At 40.5% G+C, this 24679-nt stretch overlaps 1 protein-coding gene across 2 annotated transcripts in view; it reads right to left on the bottom strand.

The window, feature by feature from the left end:
* Positions 1–24679, bottom strand: part of USP32 (ubiquitin specific peptidase 32) — a 653327-nt gene that overhangs the window by 141756 nt on the left and 486892 nt on the right. For both annotated transcript variants that reach the window (XM_053707352.1, XM_053707353.1), the window contains exon 14: positions 13421–13596. In XM_053707352.1, the coding sequence (XP_053563327.1) occupies positions 13421–13596 (176 nt within the window). The remainder of the gene's footprint in view (positions 1–13420; positions 13597–24679) is intronic.

Below are 24679 nucleotides of genomic sequence, written 5' to 3'. Positions count from 1 at the left end.
AAGTTTTCCTCTGTGAAATCGCCATAGAATTAGCTGATGAGCTGTTGTTCGTTCCTGGTAGAGCGCTTCTCTCTTCGTATGCATCTATCAGGGCGGCCTAAGGATCTCTTGACCTTGAACCGTACTTTTGAAGCTTGGCGTTTTGACGAGACGCCATCAGATCCAACTCCGGAACCCCCCACCAGGAATGTGGATGGCAGATAGGAGACAATTGTGAGCTTCCGCCCACTGCAGAATGGTCAAGGAACTCAGAGTTCTTCCCTGGTGGTTGATATAAGCCACTGAGGTGATGTTGTCCACCTGGAATCTGATAAACCGGACTAAAGATAATTGAGGCCAAGCTGTCAAGGCATTAAAGATTGCTCTCAACTCCAAGATGTTTATTGGACAAGAAGACTCTTCCCAAGACCACAGCCCCTGAGCTTTCAGAGAACCACAAACAGCTCCTCAGCCTAAAATGCTGGCGTCCGTAGTCACAATCACCCAGGAAGGTTTTAGGAAGCAAGTGCCTGAGACAGATATTCCTGTGAAATCCACCACAAGAGAGTCTCTTGTTAGGGGGTCCAGATTTATCCTCTGCAATAAATCTGAATGGTCTCCGTTCCATTGACTGAGCATGCAAAGCTGCAGTGGTCACAGATGGAACCGAGCAAACGGAATGATGTCCATGTAAGCCACCATCAGACCAATCACCCCCATGCATTGAGCCACTGATGGAGGAAAAGCAGACTGGAGGGAAAGGCAAAAAGCAAGAAGTTTGGATGTTCTGACGTCCGTCAGGAAAATCTTCATGGACAGGGAATCTATGATTGTCCCTAGGAAACACACTCTTGTAGTTGGAACTAGAGAACTTTTTTCCAGATTCATCTTCCACCCGTGGGAACGTAGAAAAGACAACAACATCTCTGTATGAGATTTTGCTAGTTGAAAAGAGTACGCCTGAACCAAGATGCCGTCTAGATAAGGCACCACAGCAATTCCTTGGGATCTGATCACTGCTAATAGAGCTCCCAGAACCTTTGTGTATATTCTGGGAGCTGTGGCAAGACCAGATGGAAGGGCAATAAACTGGAAATGCTTGTTCAGAAAGGCAAACCTTAGAAACTGGTGATGATCCCTGTGAATGGGAAAATGTAAATACGCATCCTTCAGGTCTATGGTCGTCATGAACTGACCTTCCTGAACCAATGGAAGAATGAAAGAATAGTTTCCATCTTAAAGAATGGAACCCTGAGGAACTTGTTGAGACACTTTAGATCTAGGATGGGACGAAAAGTTCCCTCCTTTTTGGGAACCACAAATAGATTTAAATAGAATCCTAGACCTTGTTCCTCTATAGGGACTAGTACAATAACTCCCAATGAGGATAGGTCCTTTACGCAATTTAACAAAGGCCTCCCTCTTTACCTGGTTTGAGGATAGTCTTAACAGGAGAAATCTGCCCCTTGGAGGGCAAGACTTGAATTCTATTTTGTAACCCTGGGAAACTATGTCCACAGCCCACGGATCTGGGACATCGCGTAACCAAGCCTGATGAAAAAAAGAAAGCCTACCCCCCACCTGATCCAAGATCGGATCGGGGGCGAACCCTTCTTGCTGATTTAGAATCAGTGGAAGGCTTCTTGTTTTGCTTTCCCTTATTCCAAGGCTGGCTGGATTTCCAAGTGGACCTGGATTGGTCAGGTTTGGAAGAAGAGGAGGAGTTCTGTCCCTTAAAGTTGCGAAAGGAACGGAAATTAGAAGTCTGTCTACCCTTAGGTCTATTCTTTTTGTCCTGAGGAAGGTAAGATCCCTTTCCTCCCGTAATCTCTGAAATGATTTCCACCAGACTAGGACCGAATAAGGTTTTACCCTTATAAGGTAAAGTTAAAACCTTGGCTTTTGAAGAGACATCAGCCGACCAAGATTTTAACCACAGAGCTCTACGAGCTAGGACAGTAAAGCTAGACATCTTAGCTCCCAGCCTAATTACCTGCATGTTGGTATCGCAGATAAAGGTATTGGCCAATTTAAGAGCCTTAATCCCATCTTGGATCTCCTCAATTGTAGTCTCCTCTGATATCAAATCAGACAGGGCATCGCACCAATAAGATGCCGCTCCAGCAACCATAGCAATACTTGCCGCGGGTTGCCACTGTAATTCTTGATGGATGTACATCTTTTCAAGTAAGCCTCTAGCTTCTTATTCATGGGATCCTTAAAGAAACAACTAACCTCTATAGAATTGGCAGTTATTTTAGCTAGAGTAGAGATAGCTCCTTCTACTTTAGGCACAGTGCGCCATGAGTCACGAATTGAGTCAGCAACAGGAAACATATTTAAAAAAAACTTAAATTATGCTTACCTGATAATTTTCTTTTCTTCATAAATCGAAAGAGTCCACAGCTGCATTCATTACTTTTAGGAAATAAGAACCTGGCCACCAGGAGGAGGCAAAGACACCTCAGCCAAAGGCTTAAATACTCCTCCAACTTCCCTCATCCCTCAGTCATTCTGCCAAGGAACAAGGAACAGTAGAAAAAATACCAGGGTGAAAAGGTGCCAGAAGAATAAAAAATAAAGACGCCCCACAGAAAAAATACGGGTGGGGAGCTGTGGACTTTCCATTTGAAGAAAAGAAAATGATCAGGTAAGCATAATTTAAGTTTTTCTTCATAAATGGAAAGAGTCCACAGCTGCATTCATTACTTTTGGGAAAAGAATACCCAAGCTTTAGAGGACAAAGAATGCAAAAATGGGAGGGTACAGTAGGTGGCCCATTCTGAGGGCACCAGGCCTGAAAAAACCACAACCCAAACAAACCCCGCTTTGTCGGAGCCGGGTAAAAAAAAAAAAAAAACTAGAAGGAAAAAGGCCCCAAGGACACTGACCCGAAGATAGTCTGAAAGCCTAACTAGAGACTGCAAGCAGACACACGGAGCCAACACTCCTCCAGGAGAACCGTCGCCCAGCAGTAGGTCCCCACACAACCCTTCCTAGTACAGTACCAAAATCCCCAAAAGGGAGAGAACAAGGGTATGCCAAAGGGATACCCAAAGGTACAGCAAAATCCATAAAGGAAAGAACCCCTTCAAAGGAAGGCCAAGTCCACAGAGACCCGAATGGATCCCAAAAAACAAGGGGAGACAACATCCAACCCACAAGGAGCAACCGGGCATCATCAAGGAGAACAACATCTCCCAAACATTGTGCAACAGCACCGAAAAAGACAGCTGAAGACAAAGTCCTCAAAATGTCAGAACTCAGAGACTGAGGAAACAGAAAATTACAAGTAGTAAATTTAGAATAAATGTCTGAGTCCAGTAACACATTGCCATCCATAGGAGGACAGGGAGAAAACACACAGCCGAACGAAATAGCAAATTGCCCAACCTCCAGACAGAGGACACTCTCCAGGCAATCCAGGAGGCCAAGGCTACTCACAGATCACAAAGGGGGAGAGGCACAGAACCTCTGAAAAATGTCCACAGTAATCCCCAAGACCTGAGGATGAACAACAGATCTCAGATCTTACACCTAGCCGGAGCAGCCCAATCAGCGGCAGATCTGAAAGCAAGGGAACTGAAAGGAACCCCAAAACCGACCCCCAAAAGTGAGGAAGAATGGACACAGCCACTTCAAACTAAAGACAATCGAGCAGGCGATAGAGCCAAGGGTTGATACAAAAAGAAAGGGCGCCTCCTAGTGTAGCCAATATGTAAACGGACAGATATGATCAATGTAGATTTTATACTCACAAATTGTGAAGGCAAAGATAATGCCAAGGTGAGCGGTCTGGGAGCTCAGCAGTGTCCCAGTTAACTGTGCACCAGATGCCAGGGCAGCTCCTCCTGATGAAGTGTTGTTGTAGTCTGGAAAAATGAAAGAAATACATAGGGCGACTCCTAGTGCAGATGAGTTAATAATGTATGAACCCACTGACTTATCCCATAGAAAGATACTCACAAAGTGAAAAGCACACTATAGTGCAATTGTAGCCTGCTGGGTATATTACAGTGGCCCAGCGCACAGTCACTCCGGCAATATACTGTTTCAAGTCCTTGTGATGGTCAAATTAAAAAATTGGAGACTTCAGTTGATAAAAAGAGCTTTATATTAAGAAAATATAAAAACCATTGAACAAACAAATAAAAACTTTCAGTAAAACACGCTACGCGTTTCTCAGAGCTAACCACTCTGTTTCCTCAGGCAAGTAATACTGATATGTAGCCAAAGTTTCCAATTTATGTAACCTTTAACCAGTGAAGATGTGAGTTACACCCAGTGCACACCCTTTTTTTCCCAGGTGTATATGCGATTGATTCCACAATACATCATTAGAGAATACAACAAATCTCATCTCATCTCACACACAATAACATTGCAATATTAACATCTTTTCTTGAATATACATCGATGGCACAAAGACATATAATCAATACTTTATCCAAAGATCTATATGCACATTCAAAAATGACCAGCCGTGTTGAACAGTCCTGTTTAAAAACGGACTATATGTCGTCTAAATATACCTTATAATGATTCTTTCTTTTGGTGAGTCAAAGTCTCTATTATTCAGCATATTGTTCTGTTTGGTTGCCTTAAAGTACAATTTTTCTATGTTATAGTGACTCAGCTCACTATTGCTAACATGCTGGCAAATTCAATCATGTAGGGTGTGTGAATAGCAGCCAATGACTGTGTATTATTTGGTATCTGTTCCGGTGTCGGCAACAGAACTTATAACTTAACCCTTGTCCCTACGTATATTGGCGATTTTTATATAAAAACTATGTGCATATTTTATATATTAGTCCTCATAATCCTGTTTAAAAACAGGCATGGGAGCTTAAATTTATAATGCTATGCCTTAGTTTTATGTCATAAGAGCTGTTATCGGAAAATTCTACGGTAAGCAGCCTATCAAAATGAAAATTCTACGGTAAGCAGCCTATCAAAATGTAACATGAGAATGGGTGTGTAGATTTCAGCCTACGTTGCCATCCATAGGAGGACAGGGAGAAAACACTATCCGTAAGGAAGAAGCAGCCGAACGAAATAGCAAATTGCCCAACCTCCAGACAGAGGACACTCTCCAGGCAATCCAGGAGGCCAAGGCTACTCACAGATCACAAAGGGGGAGAGGCACAGAACCTCTGAAAAATGTCCACAGTAATCCCCAAGACCTGAGGATGAACAACAGATCTCAGATCTTACACCTAGCCGGAGCAGCCCAATCAGCGGCAGATCTGAAAGCAAGGGAACCGAAAGGAACCCCAAAACTGACCCCCAAAAGTGAGGAAGACTGGACACAGCCACTTCAAACTAAAGACAATCGAGCAGGCGATAGAGCCAAGGGATCTAGCAAGGCCACCCGACTAAGTCTCAATGCGGAGCCAGCAGCTCCCCAGATGGAAAGGAACAACTCAATTAGCAGACCAATCACCTAACCAGATAAAACATCTGCTCCAACCTCCCGAACACAGGAGAGGCCCCTAAAAAAGGAACCACACCTCCATAAGGAGGACACCTAGCCCCCTGAAGAGGAGAGCGTCGATAACCACCTGCCCATAAGACAGGAAGTCGTACAAGAACCGAGAGGACACAAGGCCACGTCACTGATGAACACAGACAAACCCCTTAAAACACCATCGTGCCAGCACATATACCAGGTGCAAAAGTGACAGCTGAGCAACCGCAAACCCTCCGTTTGCTAGGCAGGAAAGCCCACAATCAGGTCACGTTAGATTGCTGTCCCAAGGGAACCGCATCGTCCGGCACAAGAAAAGCCCAGAGGAGGCCCGGCTCTCAGAAAATCTGGCCAAGTTGTAAAACAGAACAGCCAGAACAAGGAATAAGCCCATGTGCCCCGGAAACTGGAACCTCCAGGCCAGTCCTAAGATCATAAGGTCTGGTAACATCCCACAGCGAGATAAACAAAGAGTTTAACCCTTGACCACTGGAAGATCAGGACAAGAAGCCCGGGCCCCACAAATGTTTAGATTAAACAGAACATAAATCCCTCATCTGATATAAAAAAACAGACCTCCCAGGAAAGAATCCAGAATAACCTGGATAACAAGAGCAGGAAGCCCTTGCAAGTCCCGACCCAAGGGAAGAGACCACCCCTCGCAGGTGCCCAACACTCCAAAGAGCCAGGGCCATAAAAAGGACACTAGAGCTAACAGGCGTCCAAGTAAAATTAACATGATTGTGCTTTATAAGTGCGTCTAATCCCCCAAAAGGGACACAAGGCGCTGCTCATTTTATAAACCTCGGAAGGAGGAAAGGCTTAGTAGAACTTGCAGGGGATCGAACTAGCAACCCTCGGTTTGCAACAGAGACAGAGTAGCCACAGAGCATTAGTATGCTAATCTAGCTGAAGTATCAAGATGACAAATGTTACACTAAAATGAAAAATACATTAGTAAATTACATTTATTATCACATAAAGTAGGGTACCCTATACATATAAAACTATTAAAAATATATAGAATTAATAAAAACAACAAAGTAAGTAGCCCTCGAAGGTTGAAGGGCACAACCAATTATAATTGGTATAAATAATACAAAGTGATAGAGATTGTCTATAATGACTGAAATATCCTTTGTAAATGTCCCATATACAGTGTCCTGTGTATCCAAATAAATAAATTGTGTATCCAAACAGTATCCTATTGTGAGTAAGAGAGGTAATAACCTCTTAAAGAAAAAAGTGAATAAAGGTGAAAAAATGTAAAAATAAAGATAAAAACAAAAATAAAAATAAAAAATAGTCTAAAATCCAATGTATCAAAAATCCAATGTAATCCAGTGAGGATTGTACCTGTGGATACAAGAATCACATAGTGCAATAACGCTAATAACATTAAAAAAACTCAAGTCGAGCAGTGACTACTTAACGTGTATCAATGCGTTTCGGCCCCTGAACTGGGCCTTTTTCAAGATGTCAACTGCTGGTTATGGGGTGGTTTAAATAGCCTGTATTGACCAATAGGCATGGGCGTAACTTCCCGCCTAAGATTACCAATATTTTCAACATAACAAGCCCTATAATGCCCCTATGCAAGATGGAGGCTATGCGTTTTTATTACTAAGTCACTTCTGGTATCGCTCAAATTATTAAGAGCTCACTTCCGGTATCGCTCTTTTTATTAAAATGATTCTCCTCATAGTTAAATTCCAAAATCAAGGTCAGAAAACACAGCCTCATAATGTGAATAGATCATACTACTCAGTGTCACTAAACATACCATAAGTGTGTCTATATCCTTGGTCTAAAGGACGTAGTGTGACAAATATGTCACTTCCGGATGCCGTGTCACTTCCGGTTTAGCGGATGCGTGTCATTTCCGGTTCCGACTATAACGTTGTGACTGAAATTAAGATAGATTCTGAGATATGTCGTTTTATTGTTGATGTCTTAATGGGGGTGTTATTATAAATTATATATGTACCGGCTGAAATACATAATTTAGTTACCGATAAATATATCGAAAAGCTGATATCTAATAATAGTATGCTCGAGTCAAGGAATATAAATTCCACTTTTCTATGGGAAAGATACCTCAAATATAAATAAACAATACATTATACAACAGTACATCTAGGTAACTTTCATAACAAAAGTCTAAATACAATTGTAACATTTATAGTTGATACAATATGATATAAACATACACTATAAAACAAGAATATATAGAATGCAATATATTTTGATTGCAGATAAGTTCCATTACCATATATCATTAGAAAATATGTAAAATTGCTACAGAGGGGGACTTAATACCCTTCACTTCACCATGAAAAGAATTTAAATATCATTAATAATATCGCTAAAAGATATTAAAAAAATCGCTAAAAGATATTAAAAAAATATGTGGTTAAAAAGGTAAATGTCCATTAAAAATCGTTATACAACAAGGCATAGTAAAAAGGCTATATTAAAACCGATATCTATGATGTTAAAAGATAATTAGAACAATACAGCTTAAAAACATATTCAAATATTATTAAAACGGTGAGCTCAAAAAAGATAAAACAGTACAGCTTAAAAACATTATAAACTAGGCAATAGGGGGAGGGGTATTTGGCAGGAACCATTATTTCAGCTGAAAAGATGGAAGACTTCAAAATCAGCATTAAGGCCTTGTGGGTATACACTGTCTATATAAAAAATCCATTTTGCCTCGGCCTGCAGTAGTCTTTTGTTATAGTGCCCCCATTGCCATATATTTATGGCTTATATTTTTGCCTCCATGTTTATCTTGAAAATATTTATATAGTGGAACATCGTCTCTGTTATGTTTAATAGCTAATAGATGTTCTCTAATCCTCTCTTTGACACTCCGTGTTGTCTGTCCAACATATTGGAGGCCACACCCACATTCTATCAGGTAGATCACCCCCTGACAACGAATGATATTGTTGATCTTGAAAACCTCTTTATTAATATTGGATTTAAAAGTGTCACCCTTAACACCATGTTGACATGCTTTACACCATCCACAGGGGTAAAAACATTTTAGTCTCTTCCTTTTAATATTAGTCTCAAATAGTTTCATTTCTGTTTTTAGTAGACTTGGTGCTGTATTTTTCATGTTAGTTCGCAGGAACAAATGAGTTACAGTACATTCATGAAGAAGTAAAATGAAACGATCTTACCGGAATCTACGTTGTGGAACAGGAACACGGCCCTTCAAGTGTGGCGAATAGTAGCCTCGCTTCCACCATGGACTTGAGACAAGAAAGCAGTCATTGAAGCGAAGTTCGACAACACCGATTGCTTGTGGAGGTGTTATAATGAGTCGGGATGGTCTTGCAGAAAGACTCTTCCTGCATCTCCAGACTCTAACTTTCATCCAAGCCCTCACTGAGAGACTGACAGAATTACTTAAAACTCCCGTCCCATGTCGAAGAGTACTACCCTCCATAAGAGATGAAAACAAACTTCTGACACTTCTCTGCCAACCTCCTGGAACGAAAGGCAAAGAATGACTGGGGGATGAGGGAAGTGGGAGCAGTATTTAAGCTTTTGGCTGGGGTGTCTTTGCCAAAAGTAATGAATGCAGCTCTGGACTCTTTCCATTTATGAAGAAAACAAGGGAAGAGAAAAAAGGAACCCCTGGCTTATCCCATTCCTGAGCTATAATGTCAGACATTTTCCTAGGAACAGGAAAAACATAATCAGAAGATGGAGAATCATAAACTCTATCCAGTTAAGAAGACCTCTTGGGGTTGACAGCAACTGAAGGTTCAGAGTCGTCCAAAGTAGCTAGAACCTCTTCAGATTCTGAAGATTTCTCCACCAAAGTCTGAAATTTCACCTTCAGAAGCTACTGAAGTATTCTCATCAGACAATTGAGAAAGTTTGACCAGCGCAGATTTAGAGGGGTCAGAAACCTTACTAGCGGACAAATGTTTAGATTTCCTCTTACGCTTACCTGAAGAAGGGAAAGCTGACAAAGCCGCCGATACTGCAGAAATAATCTAAGTGGCAAAATCCCCAGGTAAATAAACACCACCATGTGGTTGAGAAGACACAGAAGGCAAAGTATAGGAAACAATTAAGGCTTGGGACGTTTGAGGAGAAAGCTGAGGCATGTCACGCACAGCATTATCCTGAGAGACTTTTGTCTTAGAAGGGAGTAATTTGTCTTTAAACTTTAAAGTTTTAGATAAGCATGAGGAACAAAATTGCATTGGCAGAACAATTTGAGCCTCTAAACATAGTAAGCATTTGTCAACAGACACAGACTGATCTAACTCTGAGGAAAAGAAAATAATTTTAGTAGAAATTTATGATTAAAAATGAATCCTTCAAAGCAAACTCAGATTGCTTGAGGCTCCTACCAGACAGGATTGACACCCCACTAGTCAGAGGAAGCGAGACTTTCCTGTAAGGATCTTCTTCTCTTAGTACAAAAGAACCGTTTTCACAATGCGATACACCTCCAACGCAATACAAGCTCACTAAGCTCCGCTCTGATATACCGGAAGTGCGGACGTCACGTGAGAGAATTGAAAAAATAACTGTGCCACTTAAAAGATCGCGAAAAAGTAATCGGCTCACAGTTTCCTTTACCGTTATGTCAATAAGCCTCTCTGAACTGATCTAAATATGTCTAATATAGTGCCCTGCATTCCGTCAGAATGCTGCATCTTTCCTCAACCATTTCACAATAAAGGATTTATAAGTCCCCTAAGCAAAATTAATAAACTTTAAGTCTCTCACTGAAAACCTTTTAACCCATACAGTGCCATATCAGTCCATAAAATGTATCCTTAACTAATAAGGATATCTATGTGCCAAAATGGATCTGTATGAGGATTAACCTCTTAAGTGCTGCTGTCTTTCGGTACCTAAAGGGCAAAGGCACTTACCTTAGATCCAGCTGCAGGACAGATGCTGCTACTTAGGTGTGACAGGCACTTTGCTCCCTGTCATGGACCTGTAGAAAAAGAAAGAACAGAGTAACTAACTCTGGCTTTCTACAAAGGGGTAGCAAAATGTTAAAGGGACATTAAACCCAAAAGTTTTCTTTCATAATTCAGACAGATAATACAATTTTAAACAACATTCCAATTTACTTCTATTATCTAATTTGCTTCATTCTTTAGATATCCTTTGTTAAAGAAATAGCAATGCACATGGGCGAGCCAATCACAGGAGGCATCTATGTGCAGCCACCAATCAGAAGCTACTGAGCCTATCTATATATGCTTTTCAGGAAAGAATATCAAGAGAATGAAGCAAATTAGATAATAGAAGTAAATTAGAAAGTTGTTTAAAATGGTATTCTCTATCTGAATCATGAAAGAGAAAAATTGGGTTTAATGTCCCTTTAAAAGTAAAGCAAAGACTACCTCGCCGCCTTTTAACTGCTAAACGCCACCACTACTCTTACTAAAGAGATTGACGTGGACACAGCTAGACCCCCATCCTTGCTTGCAGGGAAAAGTACCCATAAAAGGATAAAATATCTTCAGACACCAACTTCGCACATCCTCCATTGACAAAGGTAAAGAGAATGACTGGGGATTATGGGTAAGGGAGGTTACACTTAAAGGCACACTGAAAACAATTTTTTTCTTTCGTGATTCAGATAGAGCATGCAATTTTAAGCAACTTTCTAATTTACTCCGATTATAACATTTTCTTCATTCTCTTGGTATATTTATTTGAAAAGCAGGCCTTTTTTTGGTGATCAACCTGGGTTGTTCTTGCTGATTGGTGGATAAATTCACCCACGAACAAACAAGTGCTGTCCAGGTTCTGAATGAAATATTGTCTTGCTCCTTAGCTTAGATGCCTTCTTTTTCAAATAAAGATAGCAAGAGAACGAAGACAAATTGATAGTAGGAGTAAATTAGAAAGTTGCTTAAAATTGCATGCTCTATCTGAATCACAAAAAGAAAAAACTTTGGGTTCAGTGTCCCTTTAACAGCTTTGCTGGGGTGCTCTTTGCCTCTTCCTGCTGGCCAGGAATTGAGTATCCCACTAGTAATTGGAATTACGTTGTGGACTCTCCATGCCATAAGAAAGAAATATATATATATATATATATATATATATATATATATATATATATATATATATGTATATATATATATATATATATATATATATATATATATATATATATATATATATATATATATATATATATATATATATATATACAGGGAGTGCAGAATTATTAGGCAAGTTGTATTTTTGAGGATTAATTTTATTATTGAACAACAACCATGTTCTCAATGAACCCAAAAAACTCATTAATATCAAAGCTGAATATTTTTGGAAGTAGTTTTTAGTTTGTTTTTAGTTTTAGCTATTTTAGGGGGATATCTGTGTGTGCAAGTGACTATTACTGTGCATAATTATTAGGCAACTTAACAAAAAACAAATATATACCCATTTCAATTATTTATTTTTACCAGTGAAACCAATATAACATCTCAACATTCACAAATATACATTTCTGACATTCAAAAACAAAACAAAAAGAAATCAGTGACCAATATAGCCACCTTTCTTTGCAAGGATATTCAAAAGCCTGCCATCCATGGATTCTGTCAGTGTTTTGATCTGTTCACCATCAACATTGCGTGCAGCAGCAACCACAGCCTCCCAGACACTGTTCAGAGAGGTGTACTGTTTTCCCTCCTTGTAAATCTCACATTTGATGATGGACCACAGGTTCTCAATGGGGTTCAGATCAGGTGAACAAGGAGGCCATGTCATTAGATTTTCTTCTTTTATACCCTTTCTTGCCAGCCACGCTGTGGAGTACTTGGACGCGTGTGATGGAGCATTGTCCTGCATGAAAATCATGTTTTTCTTGAAGGATGCAGACTTCTTCCTGTACCACTGCTTGAAGAAGGTGTCTTCCAGAAACTGGCAGTAGGACTGGGAGTTGAGCTTGACTCCATCCCCACAAGCTCATCTTTGATGATACCAGCCCAAACCAGTACTCCACCTCCACCTTGCTGGCGTCTGAGTCGGACTGGAGCTCTCTGCCCTTTACCAATCCAGCCACGGGCCCATCCATCTGGCCCATCAAGACTCACTCTCATTTCATCAGTCCATAAAACCTTAGAAAAATCAGTCTTGAGATATTTCTTGGCCCAGTCTTGACGTTTCAGCTTGTGTGTCTTGTTCAGTGGTGGTCGTCTTTCAGCCTTTCTTACCTTGGCCATGTCTCTGAGTATTGCACACCTTGTGCTTTTGGGCACTCCAGTGATGTTGCAGCTCTGAAATATGGCCAAACTGGTGGCAAGTGGCATCTTAGCAGCTGCACGCTTGACTTTTCTCAGTTCATGGGCAGTTATTTTGCGCCTTGGTTTTTCCACACGCTTCTTGCGACCCTGTTGACTATTTTGAATGAAACGCTTGATTGTTCGATGATCACGCTTCAGAAGCTTTGCAATTTTAAGAGTGCTGCATCCCTCTGCAAGATATCTCACTATTTTTGACTTTTCTGAGCCTGTCAAGTCCTTCTTTTGACCCATTTTGCCAAAGGAAAGGAAGTTGCCTAATAATTATGCACACCTGATATAGGGTGTTGATGTCATTAGACCACACCCCTTCTCATTACAGAGATGCACATCACCTAATATGCTTAATTGGTAGTAGGCTTTCGAGCCTATACAGCTTGGAGTAAGACAACATGTATAAAGAGGATGATGTGGTCAAAATACTCATTTGCCTAATAATTCTGCACTCCCTGTATATATAAGTATATATTATATATATATACACATACATACATACACACACTAAGAAACAAATACATACAATACTATAATTAATTATATTATGCTCACCAACATTGTGAGTGAAAAATATTCCATCATTTTAAATGAATACCTCATTATATAATAATAATTACTTTATAAGTCTTAGAATACTAGGATGACTAATGCTAGGCACATCAATTACCTTTAGGGTTTCTTGAATTACTAAAGGCTGGTTGTCAATCGCTCCAGGCTTCTGTGGATTAAGTTGCAGATAAACACTTCCATTGGCACCAATCATACACTGGTTATTATTATCTGAACTGTTATGCTGACGAGCAAAACACAAATCTGCACCTGAAGTGCTAGTATAAAGGAAATCTAGAAAAGGAAAAAGACAAGTGCACTGTCAGTTTTGTTTAAGAAAGATACTACAGGGTGTTAAACAGACTATACAATAATTGTAAGGTGATACAATAACAAGCACAGGTAGAGAAGTGCCAAACTGCGGGACGTGATAAGTAATATCACTGGACAGTGCTAACATTAGTGCTCAACTTGATATTACAAGTCCATAGTAAATCACATTTACCAGAGAATACTTGGCGCGGCTAACATCACTCTAGCACAACCTATACTTTCAATTAATATTGTGACTGCGCTAAATAGCCCTGATATTACAAGTTGAAAGTTATGTAAGGGCTAAAAATTTTTTTTTATAAAACACTTTAAAAATGTATTAAAATAAAAGTATTACACATCACTTTTTAATCAAAAAAATAATTTTAATATTAATAACCAGTTTTTAAAAGGGATTTGCGTTTATATGTGAAAATATGAATGTGCACACAAATACATACACATATACACCTAGATTACGAGTTTTGCGTTATGAGTCAAATAGCAGTGTTGTGGCCCATAATGCATCATTTTTCCTCAGGCAGCCTTTACAAGTCTTGTCGGTATAGCTGTACCGCAAGCCTTTTAGCCTGTACCGCAATGTCAGTACCGCACTCGTAAAAATGATCGCCTACATTTAGAGTTTTGTTGGGTAAAGACCCGCGTAGCTAACGCCGCTTTTTTTCCCCAACGCATCCTTAAGACAACGCTGGTATTTAGAGTTGTCTGAGGGGCTGTGTTAGGCTCCAAAAAGGGTGCGTTGAGCCTCATGTACCGCCACTTCAACCCTCAATACCAGCGTTGCTTACGGTAGCGGTAAGCAGCTAAAACGTGCTCGTGCACGATTCCCCCATAGGAAACAATGGGGCAGTTTGGGATGAAAAAAAACCTAACACCTGCAAAAAAGCAGCGTTCAGCTCCCAACGTAGCCCCATTGTTTCCTATGGGGAAACACTTTCTAAGTCTGCACCTAACATGAACCCCGAGTCTAAACACCCCTAACCTTACACTTATTAACCCCTAATCTGCCGCCCCCGCTATCGCTGACACCTGCATTATATTATTAACCCCTAATCTGCCACTCCGTACACCGCCGCCACCTATATTACCCTTTGTACCCCTAATCTGCTGCCCCTAACATCGCCGACCCCTATATTATATTTATTAACCCCTAATCTGCCCCCCCCCACGTCGCTGCTACCTTACCTACACTTATTAACCCCTAATCTGCCGACTGGACCTCGCCGCTACTATAATAAATGTATTAACCCCTAAAGCTAAGTCTAACCCTAAAACCCCCCTAAATTAAATATAATTTTAATCTAACGAAATAAATTAAATATTATTAACTAAAGTCTTCCTATTTAAAGCTAAATACTTACCTGTAAAATAAACCCTAATATAGCTACAATATAACGAATAATTATATTGTAGCTATTTTAGGATTTATATTTATTTTACAGGCAACTTTGTATTTATTTAAACTAGGTACAATAGCTATTAAATAGTTATTTACTATTTAATAACTACCTAGTTAAAATAATTACAAAATTACCTGTAAAATAAATCCTAACCTAAGTTACAATTAAACCTAACACTACACTATCAATAAATAAATTAAATCAATTAACTACAAGTACCTACAATTACCTACAATTAAATAAACTAAACTAAATTAAAAAAAAAAACCCCACTAAATTACAAAAAAGATTACAAGAATCTTAAGCTAATTACCTACTCTAAGCCCCCTAATAAAATAACAAAGCCCCCCAAAATAAAAAATTTCCCTACCCTAATCTAAATTTAAAAAGTTAACAGCTCTATTACCAGCCCTTAAAAGGGCTTTTTGCGGGGCATGCCCCAAAGAAATCAGCTCTTTTGCCTGTAAAAAAAAAAACACAATACCACCCCCCAACATTACAACCCACCACCCACATACCCCTACTCTAACCCAAACCCCCCTTAAATAAACCTAACACTACCCCACTGAAGATCTCCCTACCTTGAGTCGTGTTCACCCAGCCGGGCACCGATGGACCAAAAGGCAAAAGAGCTGATTTCTTTGGGGCATGCCCCGCAAAAAGCCCTTTAAAGGGCTGGTAATAGAGCTGTTAACTTTTTTAATTTAGATTAGGATAGGGAAATGTTTTATTTTGGGGGGCTTTGTTATTTTATTAGGGGGCTTGGAGTAGGTGTAATTAGCTTAAAATTCTTGTAATCTTTTTTATTTTTTGTAATTTAGTGTTTGGTTTTTTTGTAATTTAGTTTAGTTTATTTAATTGTAGGTAATTGTAGGTACTTGTAGTTAATTGATTTAATTTATTTATTGATAGTGTAGTGTTAGGTTTAATTGTAACTTAGGTTAGGATTTACTTTACAGGCAATTTTGTAATTATTTTAACTAGGTAGCTATTAAATAGTTAATAACTATTTAATAGCTATTGTACCTAGTTTAAATAAACACAAAGTTGCCTGTAAAATAAATATAAATCCTAAAATAGCTACAATATAATTATTCGTTATATTGTAGCTATATTAGGGTTTATTTTACAGGTAAGTACTTAGATTTAAATAGGAATACTTTAGTTAATAATATTTAATTTATTTCGTTAGATTAAAATTATATTTAATTTAGGGGGTGTTAGGGTTAGACTTAGCTTTAGGGGTTAATACATTTATTATAGTAGCGGCGAGGTCTGGTTGGCAGATTAGGGGTTAATACTTGAAGTTAGGTGGTGGCGATATTAGGGAGGGCAGATTAGGGGTTAATACTATTTATTATAGGGTTTGCGAGGCGGGAGTGTGGCGGTTTAGGGGTTAATAACTTTATTAGAGTAGCGGCAAGGTCCGGTCGGCAGATTTGGGGTAATAAGTGTAGGTAAGGTAGCGGCGACGTTGGGGGGGGGGGGCAGAATAGGGGTTAATACATATAATATAGGGGTCGGCGATGTTAGGGGCAGCAGATTAGGGGTTCATATGGATAACGTAGGTGGCCGCGGTGTACGGTCGGCAGATTAGGGGTTAAAAATATTTACTATAGTGGCGGCGATGTGGGGGGGCCTCGGTTTAGGGTTACATAGGTAGTTTATGGGTGTTAGTGTACTTTATAGCACAGTAGTTAAGAGCTTTATAAACCGGCGTTAGCCCAGAAAGCTCTTAACTACTGACTTTTTTCTGCGGCTGGAGTCTTGTCGGTAGAGGGTCTACCGCTCACTTCAGCCAAGACTCTAAATACCAGAGTTAGGCAGATCCCATTGAAAAGATAGGATACGCAATTGGCGTAAGGGGATCTGCGGTATGGAAAAGTCGCGGCTTGAAAGTGAGCGTTAGACCCTTTCCTGTCTGATTCTAAATACCAGACAGGAACTCTAAATCTAGCCATATGTTTTTTCATGGGATTCCCATAGCGCGAGTATTACGAGTTTTGCGGTGAGGCTAAAAAGCGAGCGCTATAGCCTAAAATGACAAGATCAGTAACGTAATCTAAAGTCAGTAGTTATGAGTGTTACGCTACAAAGCTGTAACATAAAACTCATAACTAAAATGTTAAAAAGTACACTAACACCCATAAACTACCTATTAACCCCTAAACCGAGGCCCTCCCGTATCGCAAACACTATAATAAATGTATTAACCCCTAATCTGCCGCTCCCGATATTGCCGCCACTTTAACCAAAATTCCACCGCTCCCCGACATCACACCACTATAATAAACTTATTAACCCTTAAACCGCCGCCCTCTTGCATCGCAAACGCTATTTAAATATTATTAACCCCTAATCTGCCGTCCGCCCACATCGCCCCCCCCATAATAACATTATTAAGCCCTACACCACCACCACTATACTAAACCTATTAACCCCTAAACCGCAAGCCCCCCCACAATGAAATATACTAAACTATTAACCCCTAAACTGAAAGCCCCCACATCGAAATAAACTAAATTAAACTATTTACCCCTAAACCTAAAAAAACCCTAACTTTATATTACAATTATAATTTCCCTATCTTAAATTAAATTAAAATTTACCTGTCAAAAAAAAAAAACTAAGTTTAAACTAACAATTAAACTAATATAATTAGTAAACTAAAATTAAACTAACTTCCAATTAAATTAAACTACACATTAAAAAAATCCTAGCACTACTCTAAAAATTACAAAGTATCTAATTACAAAAAATAAAAAATACTGTTACAAAAAAATTAAAAACAAAATTATACAAAATAAAAAAGAATTACACCTAATCTAATAGCCCTATCAAAATAAAAAAGCCCATCCAAAATAAAATAAAAAACCCTAGCCTACAATAAACTACCAATGGCCCTTAAAAGGGCCTTTTGTGGGGCATTGCCCCAAAGATATCAGCACTTTTACCTGTAAAAAACATAATGTATGCTTACCTGATAAATGTACTTTTTTCCGGATATGGTGAGTCCACGGAATCATCAATTACTAGTGGGAATATCACTCCTGGCCAGCAGGAGGCGGCAAAGAGCACTACAGCAAAGCTGCTATATATTTCACTTCCCTTACCCATAATCCCCCAGTCATTCGGCCAAAGGAAAAATGGAAAAAGAAGATAACACAAAAGTGTAGAGGTGCCTGAGGTTTTAGAAAAAAATAACTGTCTTAAATAAAGGGTGGGCCGTGGACTCACCATATCCGAAAATAAATAAATTTATCAGGTAAGCATTAATTATGTTTTCTTTCCTAAGATATGGTGAGTCCACGGAATCATCAATTACTAGTGGGAATCAATACCCAAGCTAGAGGACACAGCTGATAAAGAGAGGGACAAGACAGGTAGACCTAAACAGAAGGCACCACTGCCTGAAGAACCCTTCTCCCAAAAGAAGCCTCAGCCGAAGCAAAAGTATAAAATGTATAAAACTTTGAAAAAGTATGCAAAGAGGACCAAGTTGCAGTCTTGCAAATCTGTTCCACAGAAGCTTCATTTTTAAATACCCAGGAAGAAGAAACAGCCCTCGTGGAATGAGCAGTGATTCTCTCAGGAGGTTGCTGTCCAGCAGTCTCATAGGCCAAACGAATAATACTCCTTAGCCAATAAGAAAAGTAGCCGTAGCTTTCTGACCCTTGCGCTTCCCAGAAAAACAAACAAAGCAGAAGACTGACGAAAGTCCTTAGTGGCCTGAAGATAAAACTTCAAAGCATGCACGAAATCTAGATTGCGCAACAAACGCTCCTTAGTAGAAGAAGGATTAGGACACAAGAAAGGAACCACGATCTCCTGATTAATATTCTTGTTTGAAACAACCTTAGGTAGGAAACTTAATTTAGTACGTAGAACCACCTTATCAGAATGAAAAATAAGATAAGGAAAATCAAACTGCAGAGCCGAGAGTTCCGAAACTCTCAGAGCAGAAGAAATAGCAACAAGAAACAAAACCTTCCAAGATAACATCTAAGGAATGCATAGGTTCAAATGGAGCCCGCTGTAAAACTCTAAGAACAAGGTTAAGACTCCAGGGAGGAGTAACGGGCTTAAACACAGGCCTGATCCTAACCAAGGCCTAACAAAAAGATTGCTCGTCTGGCGCATCTGCAAAACGCTTATGCAATAAAATAGACAACGCAGAAATCTGACCTTTCAGAGTACTAGCTGACAAACCCTTCTCCAGATCCTCCTGGAGAAAAGACAAAAAACTAGGACTACTGACTCTACCACAAGAGTAGCCTCTAGATTCACACCAATACAGATATATACGCCATATCTTATAGCAAATATTTCTTGCTTACGAGCCTGAATTATGGTCTCAATGACCGACTCTGAAAACTCACGCTTAGATAAAATCAAGCGTTCAATCTCCAAGCAGTCAGCTTCAGAGAAAGGAGATTTGGATGAAGAAAAGGACCCTGAAGTAGAAGGTCCTTCCTCAGAGGGAGTCTCCACAGAGGTAGAGATGACATTTCCACTAGATCTGCATACCAGGCCCTGCGAGGCCACGCCGGCGCTATGAGAATCACTGACGCCCTCTACTGCTTGATCCGAGCAATGACTCTTGGCAGGAGAGCGAATGGAGGAAATATGTAAGCTAGACTGAAATTCCAAGGGACTGCCAGAGCATCTATCAAGAAAGCCTGTGGATCCCTTGACCTTGAGCCGTACCTCAGAAGCATGGCATTCTGCCGAGTAGCCATGAGATCCAGTTCTGGATGCCCCAATTGAGGATTAAACTGGAAAATACTTCCGGGAGGAGTTCCTACTCCCCTGGATGAAAGGGCTTTCAGCTCAGAAAATACGCCACCCAATTGTCCACTCCTGGGATGTGGATCGCAGAAAGACAACAGTTGTGAGACTCCGCCCACTGGATTATCCGGGCCACCTCTGTCATGGCCAAGGAACTCCGAGTTCCCCCCTGGTGGTTGATGTACGCCATCAATGTTATGTTATCCGACTGGTACCTGATAAACCGGACAAAGGCTAACTGAGGCCAAGCCAGTAGAGCATTGAAAATCGCTCTCAGTTCTAGAATGTTTATAGGGAGAACTGACTCCTCCTGAGTCCACAGATGCTAAGTCTTCAATGACCCCCAAATTGCTCCCCAACCTAGAAGGCTGGCTTCCATGGTCACGATCACCCAGGAAGGTCTGCAACAGCAAGTTCCCTGGGAGAGGTGTTCCTGAGACAACCACCACAGAAGAGAGTCCCTTGTCGCCTGATCCAGAACTATTTGTGGAGACAGATTTGCATAGTCCCCGTTCCATTGCCTTAACATGCATAACTGTAGAGGTCTGAGATGGAACTGAGCAAACAGAATGATGTCCATAGAAGCTACCATCAGACCAATTACCTCCATACATAGAGCGACCGACGGCCGAGGACAGGACTGAAGGACAAGACAAGAGCCGAAGATCTTAGTTTTTCTGACATCTGTCAGAAATATCTTCATTAGTAGGGAGTCTATTATGGTCCCTAAAAACACTACTCTTGTGGCTGGAATCAGAGAACTCTTTCCCAGATTCACCTTCCAACCGTGGGAGCGAAGAAAAGACAACAAGATCTCCGTATGAGTTTGCTTGTTGAAAAGACGGCGCCTGAACCAGAATGTCATTCAGATAAGGCGCTACTGCAATGCCCGAGACCGGGTCACTGCCAAAAGAGCCCCCAGGACCCTTGAGAAAATTGTGGGAGCTGTGGCAAGGCCGAATGGAAGAGCCACAAACTGAAAATGATTGTCTAAGAAAGCAAACCTTAGAAACCTGTGATGATCCCGGTGAATGGGAACATGAAGGTACGCATCCTTTAAGTCTATGGTTGTCATAAACTGACCCTCTTGAACCAAAGGAAGATTGGAACATATAGTCTCCATCTTGAAGGACGGTACTCTGAGTCCCCTCTTTCTTGGGAACCAAAAACAAATTTGTATAAAATCCCAGACCCTGTTCCTGCGGAGGAACTGGAACTATAACTCCCAGGGCAAAAAGATCCTTGATACAATTTAAGAACGCCTCTCTCTTTATCTGGTCTACAGATTATTATTATTATTCTTTATTTATAATGCGCCAACAGATTCCGCAGCGCTGTCCATGGGTACAAAAATAAAAGTACAGTACAATATAAAAGACACCAGACAAAGTTTAACAAACAAATACAGGGGGAATTGAGGACCCTGTTTCTGTGGGAACTTACAATCTAGATGGGTGGGAGGGAGAGAAAAAGGAGGTGGGGACCGCAAAGGTGAGAATTATGTTAGTGTGGAGTTAGATGGAGGCAGCAATTAGGCAAGTAGAATTCATTTGTTACCGTTTTGGAGACAGGCTTCCATGAACAGAAAGGTCTTTAGGGAGCGTTTAAAGGAGGAAAGGTTAGGGGAGAGTCTGACAGCTCTAGGAAGTGCATTCCAGATGGTTGGTGCCGCACGAGAGAAGTCCAGTCCACAGATAATCTTGTGAGAAGAAACTTCTGGGAGGAAACGTCTTGAATTCTATCTTGCACCCGAGATACAATACACGGCACACAGGTCTGGGACATCTTGTCTCCAAGCCTGAGCAAATTGAGAAAGCCTGCCCCCTACTCGATCCTGGATCGGGGGCCGACCCTTCATGCTGACTTGGAGTCAGCCGCAGGTTTCTTAGACTGTTATCCCTTGTTCCAAGACTGACCAGACTTCCAGGAAGACTTGGATAGTTCCTGCTTGGAAGAGGAAGCGGAGGGTTTACCCCTAAAGTTACGAAAGGAACAGAAATTACTCTGACGCCCTTTCTGCTTATTCTTCTTATCCTGAGGAAGAAAAGATCCCTTTCCTCCTGTGATATCTGAAATAATTTCAGCCAAACCAGGCCCAAACAAGGTCTTACCCTTGTAGGGAATAGGCAATAACTTAGAAGAAACATCCGCAGCCCAGGATTTTAACCAAAGAGCTCTGCGAGCTAGAACCGCAAAACAAGACATTTTTTCTCCTAGTTTAATGACCTGAAAGGAAGCATCCGTAATAAAGGAATTGGCTAACTTAAGAGCCTTAATCCTGTCCTGGATCTCCTCAAGAGGAGTATCTGTCTGAATAGAATCAGACAAGGCATCAAACCAGTAAGCTGCAGCGCTGGTAACAGTAGCAATACACACCGCAGGCTGCCATTGAAGACCTTGGTGAACATACATTTTCTTTAATAATGCCTCCAATTTCTTATCCATTGCATCCTTAAAAGAACTATCCTCTATGGGAATAGTGGTCCTCTTAGCCAAAGTGGAAATAGCTCCTTCCATCTTAGGAACCGTTTGCCACAACTCTTTAATAAAATCAGCTATAGGAAACACTTTCTTAAAAATAGGAGATGGATAAAAAGGAATACTAGGTCTCTCCCACTCCCGTGCAATAATCTCAGAAGCACGGTCTGGAACAGGAACCTCCACCGCAGAGGGAACATCAAAATACTTGTTAAGCTTACTTGACTTCTTAGGGTTAACAACAATAGTAGTATCAGAGTCATCCAAGGTAGCCAAAACCTCCTTAAGAAACAAGCGGAGGTGTTCCAGCTTAAATCTGAAGAACACAACTTCAGCATCAGCAGAAGGAATTATACTGCCTGAATCCAAGATTTCACCCTCTGATGCACCCGAAGAATCTTCATCCTCAGACTTCTGAGAGGAAATACTTTGATAAGCCACTTCAGGATCAGAAACCTTAGTTATTGTTTCTTTAAATTTCCTTTTGCGTTTTCCCTGCAGCATGGGAAAAGCAAACAGGGGCTCAGATTCCACAGAGGATACCTAGGCAGCAATATCTTGCAAAGTAACCCCAGACGGAGCATGAGAGGAAACACAGGGCACTGCATGTGCAGATGAATAGAATTGGGACGCTTGAGGAGACAGCTGCGGCACATCTGAAACAGGAGGCTCCTGAAGAGCAGCATTCGCCTTAGCTAATGATGGCTCAGGGTCAAAAAGTCTATTTCTATAAGCTAAAGTTCTTTCAATACATGAAGAACAAAAAGGTACTGGGGGTTCCACCTGGGCATCAAAACATAAGCTAAAGGTAACATCCTGCACAGTCTCTTGATCCATAATACAAAAAAAAAGAAGAAGAAGCAAATAAAAAAAATCTAACTTTTTTTTCAAAATCTTTTAACAAAGGATATAATACAGAACAAAAAAATGTTCTTAAATATATGTTCCCTTTAAATTTACCAAATCAAGAAAACATACCCAAGGCAACACTCTACACCTCAGCAGGATTACTAAGGAGCCCTACCTGTCCTGCAACCCACAGCGAACTGAGGGAAAAAAAAGATCCCGTTTACAATCCGGATTCCAAAGAAGCAAAAACAGCAAGAAGCCTTCTAAACAGCCGAGCCATCTGAAATATGCACACCTAACTCTACAGGAAGTGAAGAAAAGTGCCAAAAAAAAACTCTGACATCAGAGAATCAGAACCTCCCTAAAAGGGGCGGTCCTACACTGACAAAAAAGCAATTTAAAAAAAAAAAATTTTTAAAACAACTTTCTTGAAAACAGGCTTAAAAACAAACAATAAAACACCAAATAAAACTAAATAATCCGTTACTAAAAACAGATCCTCACTGAGCCATCAATAAAATAAATATCTCCTCACACTAACAGTGCCTGCAAAAACTGCCATAAAAACCTGCACCCTGACAAGAATAATAAAAAAACGTCCCCCTGAGGCGTTTCAGCTGAATAAGTGACAACATTTTCCCTGCTTACATAGAAAAATAAAACTGGTACTCACCTTAACATTTATCTGTCCAGCAGTAGGACAGCTCACCTGGTTTGAGAGGATGTAATCCCTCACATGGACCTGTGGAAACACAGAAAGACTGAGCAAACTTACTCAGGCTATCTAAATAGGGCAGCAAAATGTTTTGGGAAAACGCAGTGAGGATTGTACCCCACAAGTTCCCAATTGCTTAAAAGCCACCACTGCCCTACTGAAGAGACAGGGCTAAGGCTAGACCCTTTAGAAAGATCAGAGCAAACCCACTCTGCTTTAAAATAAAATAATCTTGATTGTAGAACAGACACCAAAACTTCACCTCCTCCTTGCACCACAGGCAAAGAGAATGAATGGGGGATTATGGTTAAGGGAAGTGACATATATAGCAGCTTTGCTGTAGTGCTCTTTGTCTCCACCTGCTGGCCAGGAGTGATATTCCCACTAGTAATTGATGATTCTGTGTACTCACTATATCTTAGGAAAGAAAAAACACAAAGACCCCCCCAACAGTAAAACCCACCACCCAACCAACCCCCCAAAATAAAAAACCTAATTCTAAAAAACCTAAGCTACCCATTGCCCTGAAAAGGGCATTTGTATCGGCATTGCCCTAAAAAGGGCATTTAGCTCTTTTACTGCCCAGACCCTAAACTAAAAAATAAAACCCACCCAATAAACCCTTAAAAAAGCCTAACACGACGATCCACTTACAGTTTTTGAAGCCCCACTTAAACAATCTTCATCCCGGAGTTGAAGTCCTAATCCAGGTGGCGAGAAGTCTTCATCCAGACGGCCTCTTTAATCTTCATCCCGGCGGCGATGTCCTAATCCAAACGGCGAGAAGTCTTCATACAGGTGGCCTCTTCAATCT

The sequence above is a fragment of the Bombina bombina genome, chromosome 3 (genome assembly GCF_027579735.1).
Source record: "Bombina bombina isolate aBomBom1 chromosome 3, aBomBom1.pri, whole genome shotgun sequence".
Taxonomy (NCBI): Eukaryota; Metazoa; Chordata; class Amphibia; order Anura; family Bombinatoridae; genus Bombina; species Bombina bombina.
Note: the sequence above shows the minus strand (reverse complement) of the source record. Positions and strands in the feature narration are given on the sequence as shown.